At 36.5% G+C, this 23,010-nt stretch overlaps 1 protein-coding gene across 4 annotated transcripts; it reads right to left on the bottom strand.

Annotated features, from left to right (window-relative positions):
• Nucleotides 1-7,048: 7,048 nt before the first annotated feature.
• On the bottom strand, nucleotides 7,049-22,513 carry SERBP1 (SERPINE1 mRNA binding protein 1). 4 transcript variants are annotated; one of them, XM_005895781.3, is made up of 8 exons: nucleotides 22,094-22,513; nucleotides 18,225-18,375; nucleotides 17,547-17,687; nucleotides 17,345-17,434; nucleotides 16,645-16,764; nucleotides 13,954-14,131; nucleotides 10,248-10,421; nucleotides 7,049-8,439 (listed from the first exon to the last, which is right to left on the bottom strand). In XM_005895781.3, exons 1-8 carry the CDS (start codon nucleotides 22,404-22,406, stop codon nucleotides 8,383-8,385), a joined length of 1,224 nt encoding a protein of 407 aa, XP_005895843.1. In that variant the 5' UTR covers nucleotides 22,407-22,513; the 3' UTR covers nucleotides 7,049-8,382. The 4 variants fall into 4 exon arrangements, with proteins under 4 accessions (XP_005895843.1, XP_005895845.1, XP_005895844.1 ...); XM_005895783.3 differs by having other exon boundaries at nucleotides 16,645-16,719; XM_005895782.3 differs by having other exon boundaries at nucleotides 17,345-17,416.
• Nucleotides 22,514-23,010: the final 497 nt, after the last annotated feature.

The raw sequence follows: 23,010 nt of genomic DNA, 5'->3' as shown, positions 1-23,010 counted from the left end.
ACATTAAAAATTAGCTGGTTAAGAGTACTGTTAGTTGGCTCTTTTCTGCAGGCAGCTGGGCAATATTCAGTAAAATTTGAGTCAGGAACTCCTTTCCTAGCAATGTAGACTAAAACTGTATAAATATCATAAAGTGAATAAAAGCTTTATCACAGCACTGACTAGAAGGGGATGGATGTTAAAGAGTAGTAACTGAAGCAATAGATCTTTGAAAGAAATACAAGTTTATATAACAAGCCAATTTTTGCCTTTACTCCCATTCTTACAGAAATTGTTAATAATGATCAACAACCTCTAACACAGTACTTAGTCCATGCAGTTTTCAAGAGGTGTAACTCAGGTCTCACCATGATTAGTTTAAGGTAGGTGTTCTCTCCACTTCAGAGATGAGAAAACTATGGTACAAGTTAACTAAACCCAAGTCATACTATTAGAACCTGATACCACAGTCTGGTTTAAGAGCCTAACTTTCAACTACTCTAATTCTTCTCTATGCAAGTGACTGCACAACAAATTTTTTATCAATTGGGATTCTGACTGTAGTTGACAATACCTGTGATTCCATAAAAATCTTTGAACCTATTGTTACTAGATAATCAAAAACTGGCATTTCCATACTTCTAAAGTTCTAGAGCATTCTTGGTTCTTTAGGAAACTACCTAAAAAGCAGGAAAATCTTAAATGACACAAGGACAAATCTGGCACTAAGTTTGCTAACTTATCTACTCAGCTATCTAAATCTTACAAGGCACACTGTAGGTCACAGACGGGAAGTAACACTTCTGAGAAAGTCCATTATTTTAAGGAAACTGGAAAGTGTTTTAAAACTATGAATAAAAACATTATGCCTTTCAAATAGAAAAGTAACCAGAACAGTGTGTTCTCTCTTTAATTAAAATATCTATAACTCCATCCAACTTAACCTGATTTTTTCCAAACATGGCTGTTTCTTAAGTAAAAACGAATTAGGGCTGTTTTTATCCAGTTGTGTTGCTTGTATGAATTGTTGAAACATAAATGCCTTTCCTTTATTCTATGGTAACTGGTTCCACATTTTGTTGATGGTTCTTTTATTTATAAGTGGCAAAACCATTCTTAATTTGGCTGAAATTTCAATCACATCTCCAAGAAACATACAGACCTATTATGTGATGCCACAAGGTCCCTTTAAATTAATTCAGGCCACTTATCAACTTCCACGACTGTGAAGAATTCTTCCACAAGGAACCCTGGCCTTGCCTAGGCAAGAGAATGTCAGGTGGAGTCCGTATCTTCCCTTTTCCAATTTCAGATTTTAATACTACCCACAGGTAACTGGACCCAACAAAATACTGTAAAAGCTATTACGAGATTCTCATCGAGACTGTTTTTCATAGGTCCTGGATTTTCACCAGAAAGATCATAACCTGCATTAACATGCCAAAAATCTCAGGGTGAAAACTGAATGTCACCAGATTTCACTTATAAAAAGAAATCTTAACCTTATTCCATCACAGAGGGCATTAAAGACCATTTGCCTTCTTTTTCACAATTTCCTGTTTCCTCTCCTCTCCCCCTCTTGCAACTGCGGATGGCTGGATTCCTTTGCACTCCTATAAACACTCCCTTTAGATGCCTCTGGTCTGTGGCAGGTTAACTTTCACAACAGCTGTATAGAGACTTTTTGGTTGTTGTTAAAACACCCACTTTTCATGTGTTTGCAATAGATGAAAAATAGCTAGAAAGGATAGTTAGCCAATAATTTCTCCAGCTACGGATACTTCTCAAAATTTTTCCTCTAAAAATCTGTAGATAAAAGTTTAATAACTTTAAGTGACAAGAAATTGATGATCCTGAAAAAAAGAAAAAAAGGTAAGGAGGAACATCCATGTTTGGGTGTCATTAGGAGGTGCCGATTATTTAAGTTCTTCAAGCAATAGTATAATGGCAATTTTCTGTTAATAAACTGTCCGTTTTCTCCTAAAGAGAACTTCTCAGATGATTTTTATTTTCACCGAGCAATATACAGCATCCAAAGCACTTCTCTATTTCAGTCTTGACTTCCAGCTCTACTTGACTTATGCAGGGCTGGAGCAGAGGGTGGACCAATTCAAATATATTGATAGTGTATTGCATTGTATCAATACACTGTATAATGCATTGTTGTCAATACACTATATAATGCATTGTATCAATACACTGTATTGTATAACACACTGTATAATATTGTATCAATACAATGTATTATATTGTACCAATCCACTGTATAATACACTGTACTGATACAATGTATCAATCCACTGTGATACACTGTATCAACACAATGTATTGTATCAATCCACTGTATGATAGTGTATCAATACAATGTATTGTATCAATCCACTGTATGATAGTGTATCAATACAATGTATCAATCCACTGTATTGATACAGTGACAAAGTGCCACTGGATCTCCAATGGATACTCTTCTGAACAAAATACAGTGGTGGGAAGCACACACAATATACCTGGCTGGGTATGTTGATTTTCTTCATATGATTAGTGACCAATGAACACCTTTATCAGAAGTAATTTATCCAACCCAGTCTTCCCATGGCCTTTTTAACTTACTACAACTGTAGCACCTAAGTGAAGCCCTGATAAACAAGTACACAGTATCAAGCTGAAACCAAATTTTCTGTAGTTTTTAGGAAAATGTGTTCCTTTTTTGTTGGGGAAAAAAAATGTAGAAGCTCCACTGGAAATTCAGAATTTCCAGAAAAGACAAACCAACTTCATCTATAAACAGAAAAGTTCCTGTGTTTAATTCATTTCACCAGTCACGTAAGCCTAAATATTTTCAGCTATGAAATGCAATTGGGGGTGGAGAGGAAGCCATTTTCTTTGATGTGTTAGATCATTTCCAAACCTCTGGCAGCCTGAGCATTGACAGAATGTCTAAACATGTGCTTATCTAACATTTGTCACTATTTGTCAGTGTGCCTGCCAAACAAAGCAACAACTGACTGTGGATTATTACACCCAAGGTGTGAAACAAGGAATTCAATGTGTAAAAGTTTCCATAATAAAATTTTGGACATTATTCATCAGCTAAATAAGAAAACTTCAGTCCCAAACTGACAAAATTCTGGGCAATAACAAGAACCAAGTTCAGCTGGATCATTTTATACATCTCCATTCTAGGTAAATGAAAGCCATTTCTTCAAATTGAAGCGTTTTTGGTCCTAAAATCTGTAAGAGAAGTCAGCTGCAACTGCAATTACAGTGTTATGGTGTAAACAATACTGTCCAAACGAACTACTGCTCACTCTTGCAGCTCAGTTCTCCAAGTAACAAAATCCTAAATATTAACTAGCCCTTTGTTTTTCACATTTCCATGCCAGTAACATTTATGCCACTATATAAGGAATAAAGCCACAACCAAGATCAGTTCAGAGCAATTCTTAGCACTTTAGGTAGTCTAGCTGCAGTCCATGAGGTCGCTAAGAGTCGGACAAGACTGAGCGACTTCACTTTCACTTTTCACTTTTATGCATTGGAGGAAATGGCAAGCCACTCCAGCGTTCTTGCCTGGAGAATCCCAGGGATGGGGGAGCCTGGTGGGCTGCCGTCTATGGGCTTGCACAGAGTCGGAGACGACTGAAGCGACTTAGCAGCAGCAGCAGCAGTTTGGAAAAATTCACAAAGAACCAAAGGTAACAGAATAATTATCACCAAGTATTGTTTTCCAAGCACAAGACTTAGAATACACATTCAAGTGCACCGGAATGGTCACAGCCTCTCCAACAGGCAGCAAAGGGGACTAATGTTACTGATTTAACACTACCTATGTAATTAGGGGCTTAACTGGCAACTCAGCTGGTAGAATCCACCTGCAATGCCAGAGACTCTGGTTCAACTCCTGGGTTGGGAAGATTCCTTGGAGAAGGGACAGGATACCCCTTCCAGTATTCTGGCCTGGAGAATTCCATGGACAGAGGAGCCTGGCAGGCTACAGTCCATGGGGTCGCAGTCAGACACAACTGAGTCTTTCACCTTCACATAAATTTCATGTAAACTTCCACAGTCACATAATTTGACTTTCACATAATTAACACCTCCAACAAAAACATAATTTGGTAAGTCATTTTCTAACTTGTATGAGCTATTTCTCACCCTTCCATTTCAAAGTGAACTGACTCCCAGATAAGACAGAAGTAATGACACAAAAGCTAGATTCTGCCTAAATGGATATCCTGATTAAGCTGAGAAACACAGTTCTCAGAATCCATTAATTCATGCCCCAGTTCAACCTATGAAGTTGACATTTGTTTTATCCATGTAAAATATTTCTATTTCTTATCTTATGGCACAGACAGCACAACAGAAAGATATCATCAAGTGATAATTGCCACTAAATGTGAAAACCTATAACCATGCCATTGTGTCTTAGTCTAGCAAATTATACTTTCCATAACAGCTTTCAGAATATTTAGGTTGCAAACTCAGTAATTTCTTAAAAAATAATAAATCTTTACTAAAAAGCTACTGAATATCTTGCCCTTACTCTGATTAGAGATTAAGAAGTAAAAAATTTTAAATACTTCAAATTTCACAACTTCCCATATAGGGCAATTTAATCTGCACCTGTAACTTTAAAAAAAACAACTCATGTTGACCTAAGTGATGGTGTAGACCAGGGGTCAGCAAACATTTTCTGTGAAGGACCATGTATTTTAAACTTTGGGAACTATATACATCGTTCACTTTTAAAAGGTAGAAGCCATTCTTAGCTCAGGAACTGTACAAAAAACAGACCACAGACAGAAATCTGTTGATGTCTGGCTTAGATGTAGCACTAATTTAAATGATACTCACTTCCAATGTTAGCACTTCCCAGTACGGACTAAATCTTAATGGTTTTAATAATTTATATCCTAATCACTTTCTGAAATTAAGCTTATACTTTTAGGTTACCTTTCCTTACATTACTGATTTAATGAATTCCTCTCAATCCCTTTTCAATCACTTCGCATATAACCCCCATATTTGATCATCAGATTGACTCTCAAGTTGAAAGAACATGTCAGAGGTAAACCTAGACTGTGCAAAAAATCAGGAGCCCAAATTTCTGAAAGTTGACACGTAATATACAGATTAATGATCAAATCTGACAATTTTACAATGTTTATCTAATCAGGTCTGAAAATCTGATGAGGGATTTTATTGCTTTGTTACTAGATTTTAAGTGTTCTGCCTATTTATTTCAGTAGAAATACAATGTCTGGGTTAGAATCTATTTTCTAAGCATTTAATTGCTTTCTTTATAAAGCAGAGTTGCAGGCACCCAAGAGCCTAGAATTGCTATTAGGATAGATGTCTTCTAGATGTCCACTAGTATACATGATAATGATTTTAAAGTCAAAATCATTCAGGTTCTAGCAGCTCCACATTTCTGAGTTTTTTTAACCCTTTGATATTTGTTGGTTCTTTCCATATGTTAGTCTCTTAAAGATGTTTAAAAGACCTAATATACAATATTCAGACTTTCTATGCAACTCCCTAACAGCGTATAACAAAAATTTTCTATTTCCAACCACCTACAGCAATTAGAAAAATAATACAATAAAAATGAATACCTAATATTCTCCCTCCATAAAACACCAGAAACAATCCCCAAACACATTACTTATTTACAACTCGAGATATATTCTGCCTCCTTTTTAAATGAAACTGAGTAAAGTAACTTAGATGTATAATGTGCCTGGTGACACATTTAAAAACCTTTCATAACTGCACAAAGGCCTCAAAATATTTAACTATGAGACCTTATCTCCATCATCTCAATGTAAACTGAAAATCTTAATAAAAAATATAAACTGTACCACTATTTCGCTTTAAAAGCATCAAGACACAAGTGCATTAGAACATTCTATCAGCCATTATTACCTTATTTGTGAAAAGACAAACCCTCAACATAAAAGACAAATCCCTGACATTCACTCAAACATGGAGTTTCCTACAAGAAAATTGTCAATTTTCCTACAAGTCAATTGTCACGTCGGTCCTTGAAATTCATTTTGCAAGAATTAAACTTTGTAATTAAAATAGGTACTCTCCCAATTGCTATTTGACAGACTAGGTTAACAAACACTCCATATAAACAAGTCTGTTTGTGGAAAAAATGAAATATGAACATTACCTTTGGGAATACACACATAGGTCAGAAGACACATGACGATAAATGGGCTCCTATTTGATTGCTTTTATGACTTTTAAGAAGTGAGCATGAAAATAAAATCTTTATTTTCAGTTATTACCCACCAATAAGAGAAAGTTAGGTTCACAGTTTTAGCTCGTGACACAAAGTGAACTAGGAGGCAAATTTACATCCATCAGATACAACTAATGGACTGACTTTTAAAATCCAGGCTATCTTGAAAGCTTGCAACATACCAGATATTGCTGTGTATTCTCTAGTGACATAATGCCAGCAATGGCTGACAATGAGTAGAACTTATTTTTTTAATAGGTGTTTTCTATATGTTGCTAGAAATCAGGTTTATTACATGTTCGTATCCAAAAATGAGTTAAGATACTTTAAACACACTACTTATGGGTATGTTTAGGAATGTGTATGTTGCAATCTCAAGAGGGGTCAATAGTCCATATGGACTAAATTAATACTTGCCTCTGGGTAGCAGATATGTTTGTAAATATAAAATTATGTTTAACATTAGCACCAGTGCAGAACATGCTCAGCATCATAAGATCCAAAACACCAGCACAAGCTTATCCACCATTTAAAAAAACCAATTACCTCCTTCCTAAAATGTCAAACTAGTAGGTCACTGTATCAATTAATCCAATCCCAATGCGTAACTCTTGTACTGTATGGTTTCTCCTTTAGAAGTACAGGGGAAAACTAATGAGATAAACAGACATTTTATGACTTAATGTCTTATATAAAGTATTTTTAAAATTGGACATTACCACATAGAAAATTACTAATAGTGACAAAAAGATCTTTAAATCTGTAAATAAAGCCCCTTTCCTGTTAATCAATGTTGCAGAAGACTTAAAAAAAAAATCCTAGAAAGGCTGTTTATTATTCTCTCCATGTATGTTTTAGTAAGTGGTGATGCTCTTGATTAAAGAATCCATTGTTAACCTAATTTTGTAACAGAGGAAGAGGTAAAAAGATAGTTGTTACCTTCTACAGAATCTATCAACTTAAGACAAAAATTAATAGCAATATAGGAAATTTGCAAACAGTAAAATTTTTGGTTTTCATTTCATGGATGGTGCTGCTGTTCCAACCTTATAAAGTAAAGCTGTCCACTTTCCAAATCCCAGAAATTAACAACCTCCAACCTTACCATACTAACCAGTGCCCTTTGGTTTCTTTAGAACAAGGGAGAGTTAAAGGGTTGATTATGGATGTACAATTTTGATTTTGGGACCTTTCACACATACATATCATACTGAGCGGCCACTTACTTTACAGAGCAGTTTAAATGTTAACACATTAGCCAAATCAACTTGTTCCATCCACCCTATTGGAGGAGGAAAAATCCAACACCCATAAAACTACTTCACTTGACAGTATGTGTCTATCAACAATAAGTAGCTTAAACAACTTTTACCAGTAAGGTGTCTAGACTGATTTTTAAAATGGCCAAGTGACATTTTAAAAGTAAATATAATTGAAATTGAATCAATTATAATTTGAACCTAATGAACCATGCAGGAGCAAGGGTTAATAAACCAATGTGCTTTGAATTTGTTCAAGTACTGGTATTTCTGTATATAAAGATTTAGCATATATAACAGCTATCATGAGAAGTGAGAAAGACCTTATCCCCAGAAATGAAAATATTAAAACTAAGTTAAAATACATAAAGTAGTTAGTATTCCACACAGCATAAAATTTGACAAAGTTTACATGTCCCAGTTGACCATGTGTGAAAATGCAAAGCAGGTATTAAAACTGATATTATGTCCAATATTTAAAACCAGTTTGTAATAGGGGGAACATCTAAATCCTTAATTAAAAAACACAAATGAAGTGAAAGCTTTAAACTGGTACACACTGTTCACACCTATATTTCAAGTTTGGAAATGCATATTTGCAAGCAGCAATACAAAAGTATTCATGAAGAATGCATAATCTCTGAAAATTATGAAAACATCCCTGCTACCAATACATTTCTAAATACAAAACTGACTACCATATTGTTACTTCTGTGTAGCAGGAGTAGTTCATTTTCAAAACAGATAAAATTCAGTCTTTAGGTGTGAATGGTATGAATGACAGTCTTTTTTTTTGTTTTTTTAAATTTCTTAGTCGTTTGGGATCCTTAAGCATGCAAGCCTCAAAGAGGAGGGTCCACAAAGGAACCAGGGCGGTCTTATGGCATCCAGTTAAGCTAGAGCTGGGAATGCCTCTGGGTCATCCACATCAGGAGCAGAAGCACTTGACTGAAAAAGAAACAAGCAAAATTAATGATTCTCAAATCTTATATAATATTTCCAGTGGCTACATTTAGACAGATTCTTAAAAAAAAAAAACAAAAACACACACACACAGTTTTATTACAATAAGTAAAATACGCCAAAGCTTTTACTTTCAAAAGGTAAAATTATGGATCAGAATAGGACTTGAGGGGAATAAATTGGGAGACTGAGATCGACATATACACACTATATGTAACTAAATAAATAGGTAACTAATAAGGACTGACTGTATTGTAACAACCTATATATAAAAAGAATCTAAAAACAAGTGAATATATGTGTGTATATATAACTGATCCAACTCTGCAGAAACTAATACAACACTGTAAACTCCAGTAAAATTAAAAAAACAAAAAAGGACTACAAATATTTGCAATGAGCCCTGTCCTGAATTTTCTACCAAGATCTGAGAAAACTCCTAGTAACACCATGGGTTATTTGTTTTTCTAACAAATCACACTAGTAGATTCACACAAGGTACGTATGTGGATTCACTCCTGTTCACTATTCTTTTATTTTTCCCACTTGCTATTAAGAATGGCAATGAAAGCAGGCTAAGAAACCAATTATTTAAGCAGCACATTCATAGCTAATAGGAAGGAACTCGATGGCTATTTATAGTCAAAATACAAATTATAAAACAAAAAAGTATTGAAAAGATCCATATACACAATGCTGCTAAGTCACTTCAGTCGTGTCCGACTCTGTGCAACCCCAGAGACGGCAGCCCGCCAAGCTCCCCCGTCCCTGGGATTCTCCAGGCAAGAACACTGGAGTGGGTTGCCATGGCCTTCTCCAATGCATGAAAGTGAAAAGGGAAAGGGAAGTCGCTCAGTCATGTTCGACTCTTCCCGACCCCACGGACTGCAGCCTACCAGGCTCCTCCGCCCATGGGATTTTCCAGGCAGGAGGACTGGAGTGGGTTGCCATTGTGTTACAGAGGGAAAAAACAAACAAAATATCACTGAACTGTTATAGGTGACCATAAAATCTAGAATATTAAGTTACTACTGTAATTAAACATTGTCAGACTCAATCAAGCAGATGGGGTGCCATTTATCAGATGCTGAGAATTCAGGACATTATGGTTGGTTCTGAAATAGACTGTAAGACACAATGAATTAACTCAAATTATCACTAATACTTTAATAATATCTCATCAATAAACCATGAACTTTGGGATCAAGCAGATCAGAATTCAAAACTACCAATTACTAGGGCTTCTAGCAAAATGTTTCAGAAAAATTTTGTTTTGTGTCACACACAGTGCAAGGCAATGGAAATCACAAAAAATACGACAAAAATGAAACCCAACTCTAGTAAGAGACCAGCTCTCCTGAAAAGAATAGGAATCAACAACCAATCAATGTAACACAATTAGATACTGGACACAAAGGTTTTATTAAGCTGAGCTCTAAAAAGCAGTGAAGATTTGTCAAGACAATTATTGATATTTGGCACTTCAGGTAGACAAAGACCAAAAAATTACCTTGGTTCCTTGCACCTGAATTTCATCTTCTATAAAATGGCAATTTTTTTTAAAAGCACAGTACCATGACAAGCACTAAATTGTTCAATAAAGGGTGATAAACTTAACCACTGGCAGCACAGCCATTTAAGTGCTTTAAACAAAAATATAACCTAAAATGTAATTTCTTAAAGGCGTGCCAACCTTTTTCTTCTACTTATGTCCCCAAAAGGAGTTAGGTCAGTCATCCATCCAAAGAGGTCCCTCAAGTTACTTACAACGGTAGACTATGTCTTAAAATTACCTTGTCAGTCCTGATGCCACGGTTTGGACGTCCACCACGCCCACGGCCACCTCGTCCTCCCCTGCCACCACGTCCTGGGCGGCCAAGGTCTCCAAAATTGATCTCCAGCTGAGATGTTATATCATTTGCTGGCTTCCGGAAATGATGATCCATAACTGAGTCTTCAGCATGAGCCTAAAATTTCAAATGAAGGCCACTGGGTGATTTGATTAATAGGAAAGCAATGTTGTATATTTCTAAATGAGCTTTCTACAACCTGTCCTTTGTGTGAAAAAATGTAACAACAGGTAATAAGTAAGCTTTGGGATGACTTACAGTCATCTAGCAGGAAGAATTCCTTTCACTTTTCTCCACTTCATATTCCCTTAACTTTAATTATAGGTGACACTAGCAAGTCTTGATTAGAGGTATTATCACAACTACTCAAGTGGCTGGGCCCCACCTCAAACCTACTGAATTATAATCTTTAGCAGTGAAGTATGAATAGTGTTAGCTGCTCAGTCGTGTCTGACTCTCTGCAACCCTATGGACTGTAGCCTACCAAGCTCCTCCATCCATGGGATTCTCCAGGCAAAAATACTTGAATGGGTAGCCATTTCCTTCTTCAGGGGATCTTCCCGATCCAGGGATAGAAGCTTGGTCTCCTGCACTTCAGGCAGATTGTTTACCCTCTGAGCCATCAGGGATGAACAAGTACATTTAAAATATGCCCTTCAGATTAGGATTCCAATCTGAACCCTCTGATGAAGACTTTTAGATAGATGGTATATATTTCTGTTAGAGACTTTACTGAATCTCTTCATTAAGTTTTAAAGAGAACTTTTGCTCTATACCAGCTATGATTTGGGAAAGAAACTGTGTACAGACTTCTCAAAATGCTTTTGTTTATATTTAAACATGTTCTGCCATATAAATTGGAGAACTACAGATTCAAGTGAAACAAGTTAAATAAAAAACCTTCAAAAACTGTGCACAAATAAAACCATGCCTTAAATTTACCAAAGGAACCTGCATTAAAATGAAGTCATCATGTTTGTGAAATTCAGATGCCCAAGCCACATGACAAACTCTGCAAAAATGCCAAGCAATCTCACACTGCTTAATGCCTGATTTTCTTTTGTACATTTGGGAGAATGGGTTTTAATCTTCTAGTTGGAAACTTCCTAAAGTATGTTTTAATTTTTCTAAATACATGTATAATCCTTTTTTCTGAAAGGTATTTCATTCTAAATATCTTGTAATATTACAACTGTTAATAATTACCTTTCAAGTACAAATTCTTTGTTAACAGATTTGCATTCCTTTAATCATCTAATACCCAAACTAAATTACATCCCTTTTGTCTCTTTCTTTAAAAAGAAAGGTTTTTAAAAATATTTTCCAGTTTTTTAAGTTTAAAAAATATTAATTTTAACATTTAAAAATATTAACTTAAACAACAATATCAATTTATTAGTTAAAACCATTTATAAATTTCTAGAGCAAGAAGCAAAAAAGCTTAAGGTGATATATTACTGAAAACAATCCTGAAGGTATTACTATAGTAATTAAGAGGAAGCCTGGATATTCAGGTTACATCCCCAATCTTCAAGTAAACTACCAGGATCAATTTACAGGGTTTGTTTGTTTTTTTTCTATAGCACTGTGCAATAATTAAGGAAATAGAGCTTGGTCTCAGCTGTCAATAATTCAGTTCTCCATTTCTCAAAAAAGTGCTTTCCTTTCCCTAACTACTTCATTTTTATTGTGAAGATGAAGATAAGTACAATAAAAGAAAAAAAGAGTACTCAAAGCACTGTATACAACAAACTTAAAGACCTATTATAAAGTTACAATGAGGTTGCATCCTGATAAACCCCAGATTATCTTTAAGTCCAAAATACATTTAATATACCTAACCTACCAAACACATCATAGCTTGGCCTAGCCTACCTTCAATGTGCTTAGGACATCTACATTACCCAACGGCAGAGCAAAATCATCTAAAACAAATCCACAAAGCCTTTATTATAATGTGTTAAATATCTCATGTAATTTATAAAATGTAGTATTGAAAGTGAAAATCAAGTTCTATATCAGAGACAATCTGTATTCAAGTGTTAAGGCCATATATGCCAATAAGGCCAGATTCCAAGTACAACATCACAAAAGTAGCCTAACTATGAGGGTCCAAGCATTTGTAAGTGGTTGATAAAGAAAATATCCTATTTTCAAGGTTATTCATAACCAATTTCACATTTTATAATTTTCAGAAAATTCTATGTATCACCTTGTGTAATAATTATTTCTGAAAAGCTCAATATAAAATACTTAAAGCTGGGATATTTAACCAGATGTCTATAAAATGCATGAAGAGGTTGCAGGGTATTAATGGTAATAAATAATCTAAAATTATACCAAAGTATTTCATGTCTGTGTCCTGTTCTGAAGAAAAATTCTGTTGGGACCCCAAAAACTTATGAATAATTGTCTCAAAGGTGCCAAAGTACTTTTTTTTACATTATCCTAAGCAGTTTAATGGAGAAGGCAATGGCACTCCACTCCAGTACTCTTGCCTGGAAAATCCCATGGACGGAGGAGCCTGGTAGGCTGCAGTCCATGGGGTCGCTAAGAGTCGGACACGACTCAGCGACTTCACTTTCACTTTTCACTTTCATGCATTGGAGGAGGAAATGGCAGCCCACTCCAGTGTTCTTGCCTGGAGAATCCCAGGGACGGCAGGGCCTGGTGGGCTGCCGTCTATGGGGTCGCACGGAGTCCGATATGACTGAAGCGACTTAGCAGCAGCAGCAGCAAGCAGTTTAATAATTAGTTCAAATGAATAATCTCCCTAAAGTGAACTTCTATGGTTCTTTAAATCCAAGATTCTTTTTGAATTTTACAGACACACAAAACAACTTTACAACAAGAACTACAAAAAAACCCAAAGCACTCTAATGAAGCAAAATATTTTTTCTTTACCAACAGGAAATGACACAAGACTGTCTCATTTATACTACTTTCATGATGCCCATGTTTAAAAAATCAACTCTAAACTTTTTAGTGCAGAATATTTCCAAGCTTGTTTCACAATTATTTTTTTGCTTAGAAAATTAAAATGTAGAAAGATTTTACTGTATTTTTTAAAATTACAGGTTGCCTTCATAACATTTCAGTTTAACTGTGACTAAAAGCTCACACTTACATAAACCCTAAAAAGATATAGCAGTGGGATAGTCCCCTAAGAATGTGTGCCCCAAGACTTAAATAAAAGCTACCAAATCAAAAGTCACTCGTCTTTCTCAAGTATTTTCATTAGTTTCCTTATTTCCTAAGGAAAGGAAACTCATAAATTCTCTGGTCTTCACAAGCTATTACTCTTCAGTAAAGATTAATGAAAGATTCCTGGATATTATTTATACAGGGCATAGGCAGACAGTTTAAAGTTATACCACATAAAAAATGCCAACCTTTCAACCTAATACAAGTCTTAATGACTCCCAGTTAAGTAAGATTTTAAAAAAGATTACAACTTTAAAAGAATAATTTCTTAAGACTATATCATAATGCAGTTTATTTTCCTTTGGGGGCAATATATATCTCAAATAATCCCATGTAAAACTTTACTTTATAAACAGATTACCCATGTGAAATTTTAAAACAAAAATTGTATATGTAATTCAAGACAAATCTGAACATTTTCAAACACCACAAAACTTCACTTTACCTCTTCACTTTTTGACTTATGAAGAACAAATCCCTTCTTCCACTGCCCATCAGCACCTTCATTTGGTTTTCGGATATTAAATTCTACTTTTGCCCGGTCCTTATTTTGAATAGCCTTCCACTCATCCAAAGTCATTTCTTTTGGACCCTCTTCCTTTACTTCTTCAACTTCATTCTCCCTGTGTGAAGATGTTTCAGTATTACACCTGGTAGTGAGCTCATAAAATCACAGAACTTGTAAGTGAGGAAGTACCAACCTTAGCTGGTTGATAATCATCTAGATTATCCAAGGACAGGAAAATCAGTTTTCTTTGTAACCCAATGGCTAACATGTGACTTGGTAGAGACCAGGAATTCACTGTTTGTTGAATCAGTGAAAATGTGGATAGCGAAAGAACATACAATTCATCTCTATAAACTCTTAAATGACCATCTATCAGTAACACAATCTTGAACTGGCTTTATTAAACCCAGAACACATTTTTTAAAACCACACTACTGTTTTAAAAACTTACAGTATGTGATTGAAATCTGATTTAGCTTCTGCTAAAACACATTTTTAATTTCCATAATACATAATTCATAACACACATGAAGGTAATCATCTAGGCTGCCCATGACAACCAAGTTTTATATAAGAATATAAGAGAACTGTTCCCTCATCCATTTTTATAATATTTAAAGCAAATCTCTAATTTCTACAAATCCAATCTTTATATATACTCCAACTGTCAAACCAGTGTGTACATGAATAGCAAACTAAAGTTTCATTAGTAATGGAACTTTCTATAAAATACCGGTTTTCAATACTTAATACCAAATTGTGTTATTCCTAATATAATTCCCAGACTATAACTATTACATAGTATCCTGTTTCCTTTTTACACAAACAAAGCATGCACCTAGGAATTCACTATTTAATCTCAATTTTCAATTGTCACCAAACAAGTTTGCTATTTTGGGAGCACCGCTTCTTTCCAAAGATAGTAGGTGATTCAGTTAGCCTCAGAGCTCAAATAACTTCCATACATGCTATTCTTTACTGTTTGACAAATCTCATCTTCAACTCCCCAGACCGAGTTTATACTGAATTGATGCAATTTTAAGTATCAAGTCCAACCCTGTCAGTTTGCACATCAGAAAACTAAAGATAGAAAAAAGGTCCCAGTTACTCATAAGTTGTAACCTAGCCAAGAACAGAACTCAGCATACATTTATCACATCATGAAACCATGACATCTACCTTCAAGGGTTCTAAGAATTAAATGAAACAAAACAGAAACTCAAGAACTATACTTAAAGGAACCAATCAAATTCAGCCAAAACTGTGTTTCTTAAATTTACACTCTTGCATATGTAAGCTAATGTCATCATCATGGTCTTTAGGCTCAGTACCTAGAACCCCAATTTCAGTCCTGGGAACTGAGCTAAAATTTGCTTCCAATACCCCATCAATACCAATATATCTCTTACATAACTGTTAAGTATTAGTAGTTATAATCTTGGCAGATTACTCTTAAGGTGATTTAAATATGTTTAAATATTTAAACAAATTAAATATTTATTCATTTAAATAAATGAAGGCTCTTCATTAAGGGCACAATATTTGTGTTGAGCTTTGTAAAGTAATTAAGTGTTGTATAAGGTTCATTTAACTTACCTATTCCTTTGTTTACCACAAAATATTCATAGTTTCATACAAAATAAAACAAAGTTCAACACATCACTCAACACCATGTATTTTTACTTAATAGTAATAATAATAACTAAAATAACTAATAGTGTAACTAAAAATAATATTTATATTTTTAGTAATAACTAAAAACAATAGTAATTTTCTCTAATAAAAATCAATTATTATTCCTTATTTAAGGAAATCCACTAAATATGACTTTCTAATCATTAATAGTGCTTCACTCTAAGAAAAATTCTGGAGAAAAAGAGTTTAGAAAAGTATCCCCTCCCTAAATGACTTGATTATGCCTTTATTAAGAATTACTGACCTAAATAATCTGCAATGCAAGACTTTAAACTACATGCTGAAAGAAATGACTGACATATAACTTCTGCTTGTATTGATGGAAGACAGAGGAAGGCATAAAACTATTTCTACCAGCATAACTTGAGTCTTTAAAACTCTCCAATCCTTGAACAATTTCAAAACTGTCTTGTACCTAAAAACTCAGAAAATAAGAAAAGCTAGTTAAATGATAACGTATTCTGGGCCTTGCTCTCCTCACAGATTTTAAAACAAGCCAATAATGCTGTATTCCACATTCTATGTCAACAGGAAAAACGTTCAAAGAGATGGAGGAACTAATTTTAATAGTCACATTTTCTCATTTTAAACTGTCTCAGTATAAAATGTGTACAGCTATAGAGTCCAAAGTACTTTGAACTATGAGTTGCAAATAATTCTCAGGTTAAAATAGATAATTTTTGTGCTCAGGGCTAACAGGATTTACTAAAATACGTATCTTCCTTATCTTTTTAAAATGTCAATGGTAAATTCAAACAGCCCAACATATACATGTGTAAAGTACTACTCTACTATTTGAAGGAATGGAGTACAATAAAGTCTTTCCTATTAAAAAGCAAATATTTAACAACATTAAGTCTATAGATTGTTTTTTTTGGTAAACCCCACACATTGCAATGCTCAAGCATTACCACCACACACAAAATCACTTACTTATTTTCAGTGTCCGCAACTGGATGTTCTTCACCTTCAGGTGTTTCCTCAGTCACATTTGATTGTTCCAAGTCACTGCAATTATAAGATATTTGTTTCTGAATGTATTTGGGGGACTCTCTAAGGAAAGAAAGAAAAAAAAGGCATCTAGGTCCATTTACATGTAGTTAAAAGAGTATACAGAAGTATTTTAAAATTCTCACATTCCCAGTTTTTTCCTACTGAATTTACTCCCCTGTAGAACACCATGAGAAAATAATTTAAAAATATATACTGATCCAAGTTATAGCTCAAGCACACTACTCAAAAAGTAGAAAGGCAGCAGTTCTGAAATAAAGCCCCACCAGCTTTTCAAGTTTTTATAATCACTAAAAGGTCAATAGCTAGAATAAGAATTATAAAATAAGAAACATACAATAGCAGAACATTCAAATAACTCCAATATAAGATTTCAAAAAAAGTGATATACCTATATGAAAAGTATCACATACGTTTGAAACAGAGGAAAATTGGTCATTTGACACATTATAACCCTAACATATCCAAAAAATCACCCATCATCTTGTAAGGAAGTAGCTGAGATGACAGCATCCATTTTTGTCCCAAGGACAAGTAAATATTTAACAGAATTAAGGGCAAATCTCAAAAGTAAACTATACAATTTTATTAAAATTATTTATTAAAAAAATGGAATACCAACGTTAATTCATCTTTGACAGTTCCCCAGTTGTGAGATCCACTCCCTCCACGTTTGTCCTCATGCTTCAGGCCACTGTAATGTGAAAAAGAACTAACAAAACTGAGTTAACATAATACTCTTTAGTTCTAGAAATTCAAATTTTGTTTTATTAAAGAAGTAGATTCAAATATTAAAGTATAATAAAAACCAATATAAGACTTACGATCTATCACTTCCACTATGCCTATCAAATTCACGTTTGCCACGAGAATCAAAGCCATCTCCCCGGCCCATTCCACGTCCACGACCTCCTCGACCTCTTCCAAGACCACCACGGCCTCGGATAGGCCGGTCAATAATCGGTCTACAACAAATGAAAAATATTACATACTTGTAAGGTTTCTGGAAAAAAGAATGAGAGAAAGTCAAAGACTCAAAAATACAGGAAGGTATTTACTGGCTCACATGGCAACTGTTAAATATGTTTAGAAAATTCAAAATAGTCTCTTTCTAAACAGTTAAAGGGAATCAGAACTAGGGAATTACCCAAAGAAAGAAAATTATTTTGACATTCGCTTTTACTACTACTGTGTATACTCTTCCACTGTTACTCATTTCACATTATAATCTAATAAAACTGCTATTCACTCATATACTTAAAAATTAAAATAAACACATCTAACCTGCATAACTGAAGTGTTTCACTACAAGAAATCTAAGTCTGAATACCAAAAACTGTTACCAAAATGTCATTAATAACACACATACTCACATGGTCTGCTGAAAAAACTGATAAAATTAACCAGCCACACTGCTTCCTGGCAATTATGCTTAATTCATATGCGTTAAGATGGATGTCTATAAACTGACAATATATGAAGAGATTAAGAAACAATCTTGCCTATCAACGGAAAATTCTCCTCCTTCACCCTTTTCTTCAAGTGGCTTTTCGAATCTTCTTTCACGAGGTGGTCGCCTTTCTGGTCTCCTATCAATTATCTTCCCTTCACCCTGAAGTTGTTGATCAGGTCTTCTTCCAACACGTCTTATTCCTAAAACAATTAAAAAAAAAAAAAAAAAAAGCCCATATAAGCAAATCATTTTTGCAACACAAAACATTTAGGCCTAGACTGTTAGGAAAAAAAAATACTACTCTTTAAGTCCACCACTAGCACTTTCTGTTGAAAAAGGCTAACACTGGGCACCTCTGAAGTTTAACGAAGTACTTCAGAAAAATTTCTATTTAAATAAACTTGTTTCAAAATTCCATTTAGTTTGCCAAACCATTTCCCCACAAAGCATTCTCTGTAATTGACCTGGAGGTCATTTAGTTATTTCTCTGACTTTTCAAGATGCCCGCTTCTTAATTTGAAATTCTAAATTCAAAGAAATCTTAAGCAAATGATATAGTAAAAATGATTAATAAGAGTAGCCATTTACAAATAATAGTCAAACAAACCAACACAATCACCAGATAAGGACCCTTAAAAAAAAACACACACACCAACAGTGAAGGCATTATTTTATTTTCCATCATCTGAAGAGAAAAAAAAAAAGAGTAAAAAGACTGATGATTTTATGAAATTACAAAACTGAAGGGAAAGCAAATGCCATTTAAGATTATATCCAATGAATAAGGTCCTACTGTATAATATGGGAAACTATATTCAATATCCTCTGACAAACCATAAGGGACTATATTAAAAAAGCTTATATACACATACATGTATAACTGAATCACTTCAGTGTACAGCAGAAAGTAACACATTTTGTAAATGAACTATACTTCAATAAAAAAAATTTTAAAACGATTACATCTCCATAGTTGGAAATAGCTACTTAACCCTCTTCCTATTGCAGTTTATACATATTTCTATATATGTAAACATATACATACATACCACACCTAATTTTAAAACACACTGTTATGCAACCAGAAGTTATTATTATGGAGAAATTTTTTTTTAGTTTGCCCTTACAATTATGTTTTCAAAAAATCTTTAAAAACCACATACACAAATTAAGCAAGATGTAAGAAACAGAAACTTGTGACACTAAATGATGGCTGAAGCATTTACTGATTTCCCTCTCCCTTACCTTTTTTCTGTTTGTGTCAAAGGCCAAAAGGCCCCATGGTGGCCTTAAGGATAATAAGTAGACTGATGGTTAAACTTATGACTGTAAAATTTTAGGTATGCTTTAATTCCCAAACCACAATTTCTGACAGTCACCTGAGGAACTGATTTCACAACAAGATATTAAGTTGGTTCACTCTGGTTCTTTCTAAGAAAGTGTACCACCACCAAGATGCACCCAACTGTTCAGCTGCTTGCAGTCAAATGGTAAATGTCAAACTCTTAAATGAAATTTTAAGGTCCGTTCCACATAAACTCTCAGGACAGGCCACAAATGTTAGATCTTACACCAAGGCATTTAAAAATTTTTCTTCAGAGGTAGTGTATGGGGTGGAGCTACGGAACCAGTTCTTATAATATCCAAGCCTCACACACCCAAATGAACAATGGCTTACTTCCCCACTCCAATATTCAGTTATCAGGCTTACAGAATCTAAAACACAAATAAATCCATGCAGCAATTGACATTTAAAAATGTGTCTCTAGATTTTTCTCTATATTCCAGGCTTTCAACATTAAAAAACAAATGAGAATAGACCTTAGTGATGTTCAGTGGTGTCAATTCTCAAGTTCCTCAAGTGGGCAAAAGACAAACTACAAAATTAATAGAATACAAACAGTAAATACCTACCTAAAGCATATCTAGGATTGTGCCAGGACCTCTATTCAAAGGCACAGAATACATGATCAGGTTAACAATCCTTCCTACTACAAGAGTCCAGGACTTTGTTTACAGGTCTATAGTTTCCCAATGACCAGAAATGACTGCTACATAGTAGGCTCTCAAAATGAAATTTTTTCATTCAACATTTTTATAACCTGTTTTATGCAATTTAAGGATAAGTGTGCTCTGAAATGCTGACCTAAGGAAAATGATGATAGCTAATAATGGAAATTTTCCCAAGGAAAGACTACTGAACGGTAAACGCAATCCTGCTCATAAATTTACAAAATAACTAACTTTATAATTTAAAATACTAGGTTCCAGGTAAAAGTTTATTTCATAAACTGACTTTACGATCAAACTGAGAGGTTTAAAGCACACCCCATGTTTTGAACATGCAAAAAGAGTGAACACACTTCAGATTCCATTTTTGCATGTACCTCCTTTGAATTAGTGTGATAAAGGAGGTAAACATGAGCACAGTTTAAATGACTACACAAGTCAGTGTTTCTTAACATAGAAATTAAACGATTTACTATATTGTACTACAGCCTATAGAGCCTGCTATAAAGACTAGCTGAGTAGCCTCAAAGATGCATGCTTTCTAATACTCCAAAGTGTGCTTCCCTTTCCAACCTGTAATTTTAATATAATTGTTTTATTTACCACCTAGGTTCTTCATCCCAAGCCTCAAAACGTTCTCTCTATATTTCTTAAAAATTCTAAACCAAAACCTAACACAATTGTTTTCATTTTTAAATTAGTTGAACGCTATCAAATTCAACTAAAGCTAAGAACTCCTTTCTGAAGCACGTGGCAAAATTTCAACTTTCAACACACAGAGGTAATCTCTATGATTCAGAGCTTAGGTCCTACACCTACTTACTTCGGATCTTTAAGATTTTTCCTTACTCCTCACTGCTATGCTTTTTCACCCACCACCAAAGAGAAACCAGCAATGAGGGGAGAGTGCAAACACCAAGTTCAAGGCAATCCCGCGAAGTTTACAATGACCTGGAAGCAGCTACCACCCGCCAATGAAATCCCGGCCATGCTTCACGCACATGGGGAGAAAAAGCCATAGACTCAAAAGGACTCTGCGGTGGCTACCGCTGTGACAGCCACGAGGCTCAGGCCAGGGGCACACCACACGAAACACTGTGTGCGGGGGGGTGGGGGGGGGCGCGGGGGTTCGACGGGGTAGATAAAAAAGATCTTGACTCGAGAACGAGTTTCAGGATTTCCTGCCAACACGTTTTCATTCAGAATTCCCGCTTCTGGTCAATCCCGAGTGGCTAAATTCCTCTCCCAACAGCTTGACTCACTCCAGCAAGTTATTAAGTTTGTAATAGTTGAGGGGGCGAGGGGTGGACAATAAAGCACGTGTGCACCTATAAGGGCAGCTTATTCCACAATATCCGAGCGGTTCGAACATGCCTGCGGGGAGGTGTGTGCGTAGGCAAAAAACTCGACTCTCTTTCTCGGGCGTACCCCGCGCCATCCTGGGACAAGATGGCAAGAGAGGAGCCTAAAGGAGACAACCTCACCTCAGAGCAGCAGACTGAGGGGGGAGCTCTGAGCAGGAAGAAGCCGCGGAGCTCCCGCTATCCGCTTCACTACAAGTGCTCCGAGGAGTGGCTCCCTTCACCGAGCCTCGGTCCATGCGCTCGCCCGCCAAGGAATCCGGCGGGAAGGCAACAGCCTCCCAGGATCCCGACCACGCTTCTCGGCTCAGACCTGAGGCGGGAAGGGGTGGTTCCAGTATCCTTGCAGGTGGTGGTTTGAATTTGGGCTTAACACGCTCCCAACACCTTCGCAGGACCTGGCTTTTGTCGCGTTGAGGGAAACGCGGGGATATCGGTGGCCAAGTCTCCCGCGAACCCTCGGAGCCCCAGAAGCGAGGGTTAGCCCCAAGTCTCCTCGCTCCTTCCCTCCATCCCGGGTGTCTCCCACCTTCTACCACTGCTTTACCTTCTTTCTTCAGCGCCACAGGCGGCTGCGTCTCCTCCTTCTTGTCAACCACGCCGACGCTGGGGGGCAGCGGATTCTTGCGGTCTTTCTGGGACTCTTTACGCAGCTGTTTGCCCGCCGCATTGGAGTTGGTCTGAGCTGCGGCCTGAGCTGCGCTCTTCGCCCCAGGGCCCCCAACGCCGCCCCCGCCGGCTTCTTTTTTCTTGTTCTCTGCTGCCTTCAACACCTCGAAGGGGTCCGATTCGTCGTCAAATAACTGGTCGAATCGGTTGGTGACCACGCAGCCGAAGCCTTCCTGTAAGTGCCCAGGCATGATGGTGGCTCGGCGGCGCGTTCCTCCACGGATTGCAGCGGGCCGCGCCGAGCCAAGAGCGCCTGCTTCAGCTCTTCCCACAAGATGGCCGGGCTGAGAGAGGGGGGCTGTCTTCTCTTCCGGCGCTAGGCACACATCCGGGAGCGGCCAGCGCCGCACGGTACCACGGGGTCTGTAGGCCAGAGTTGCTTTTCCTGGGGTGACTCCCGGCACCAGGACTACAACTCCCAGAATACAAGGCTTAACAACTCTTCGCGCGCGCCTCAGAGGCGGGACCTCACCGAGGGAGAGGGGCGTGCAAGCTGAGGGAGAAGCGCGGTGGTGGGCGGAGTCCTGCCACCTGCTATCGCCACCCTTAAACTCTTGGCATCTCCTGCTGCGCTGAAAACAGGAAAACGTGACGGCGTGTTTTGCTTGCGAAAGTTCTCAGTCTTCGGTTTTACTCCCCGCCTCCGGTCCAGGACTAACTTTCCCCACCTCTCCGGGAGGGTCAAGGTGACTATCAGTCTTACAAGTGGAGACTCACAAACTTCCAGGGCTGGCAGATTGCTGAGGTGCCGCACTGGCCTCGCGAAAGCGGAACCCGCTTTCTTCCAAATCCCTA

The sequence above is a fragment of the Bos mutus genome, chromosome 3 (genome assembly GCF_027580195.1).
Source record: "Bos mutus isolate GX-2022 chromosome 3, NWIPB_WYAK_1.1, whole genome shotgun sequence".
NCBI lineage: Eukaryota > Metazoa > Chordata > Mammalia > Artiodactyla > Bovidae > Bos > Bos mutus.
This window is presented reverse-complemented; position numbering and strand designations above follow the sequence as displayed.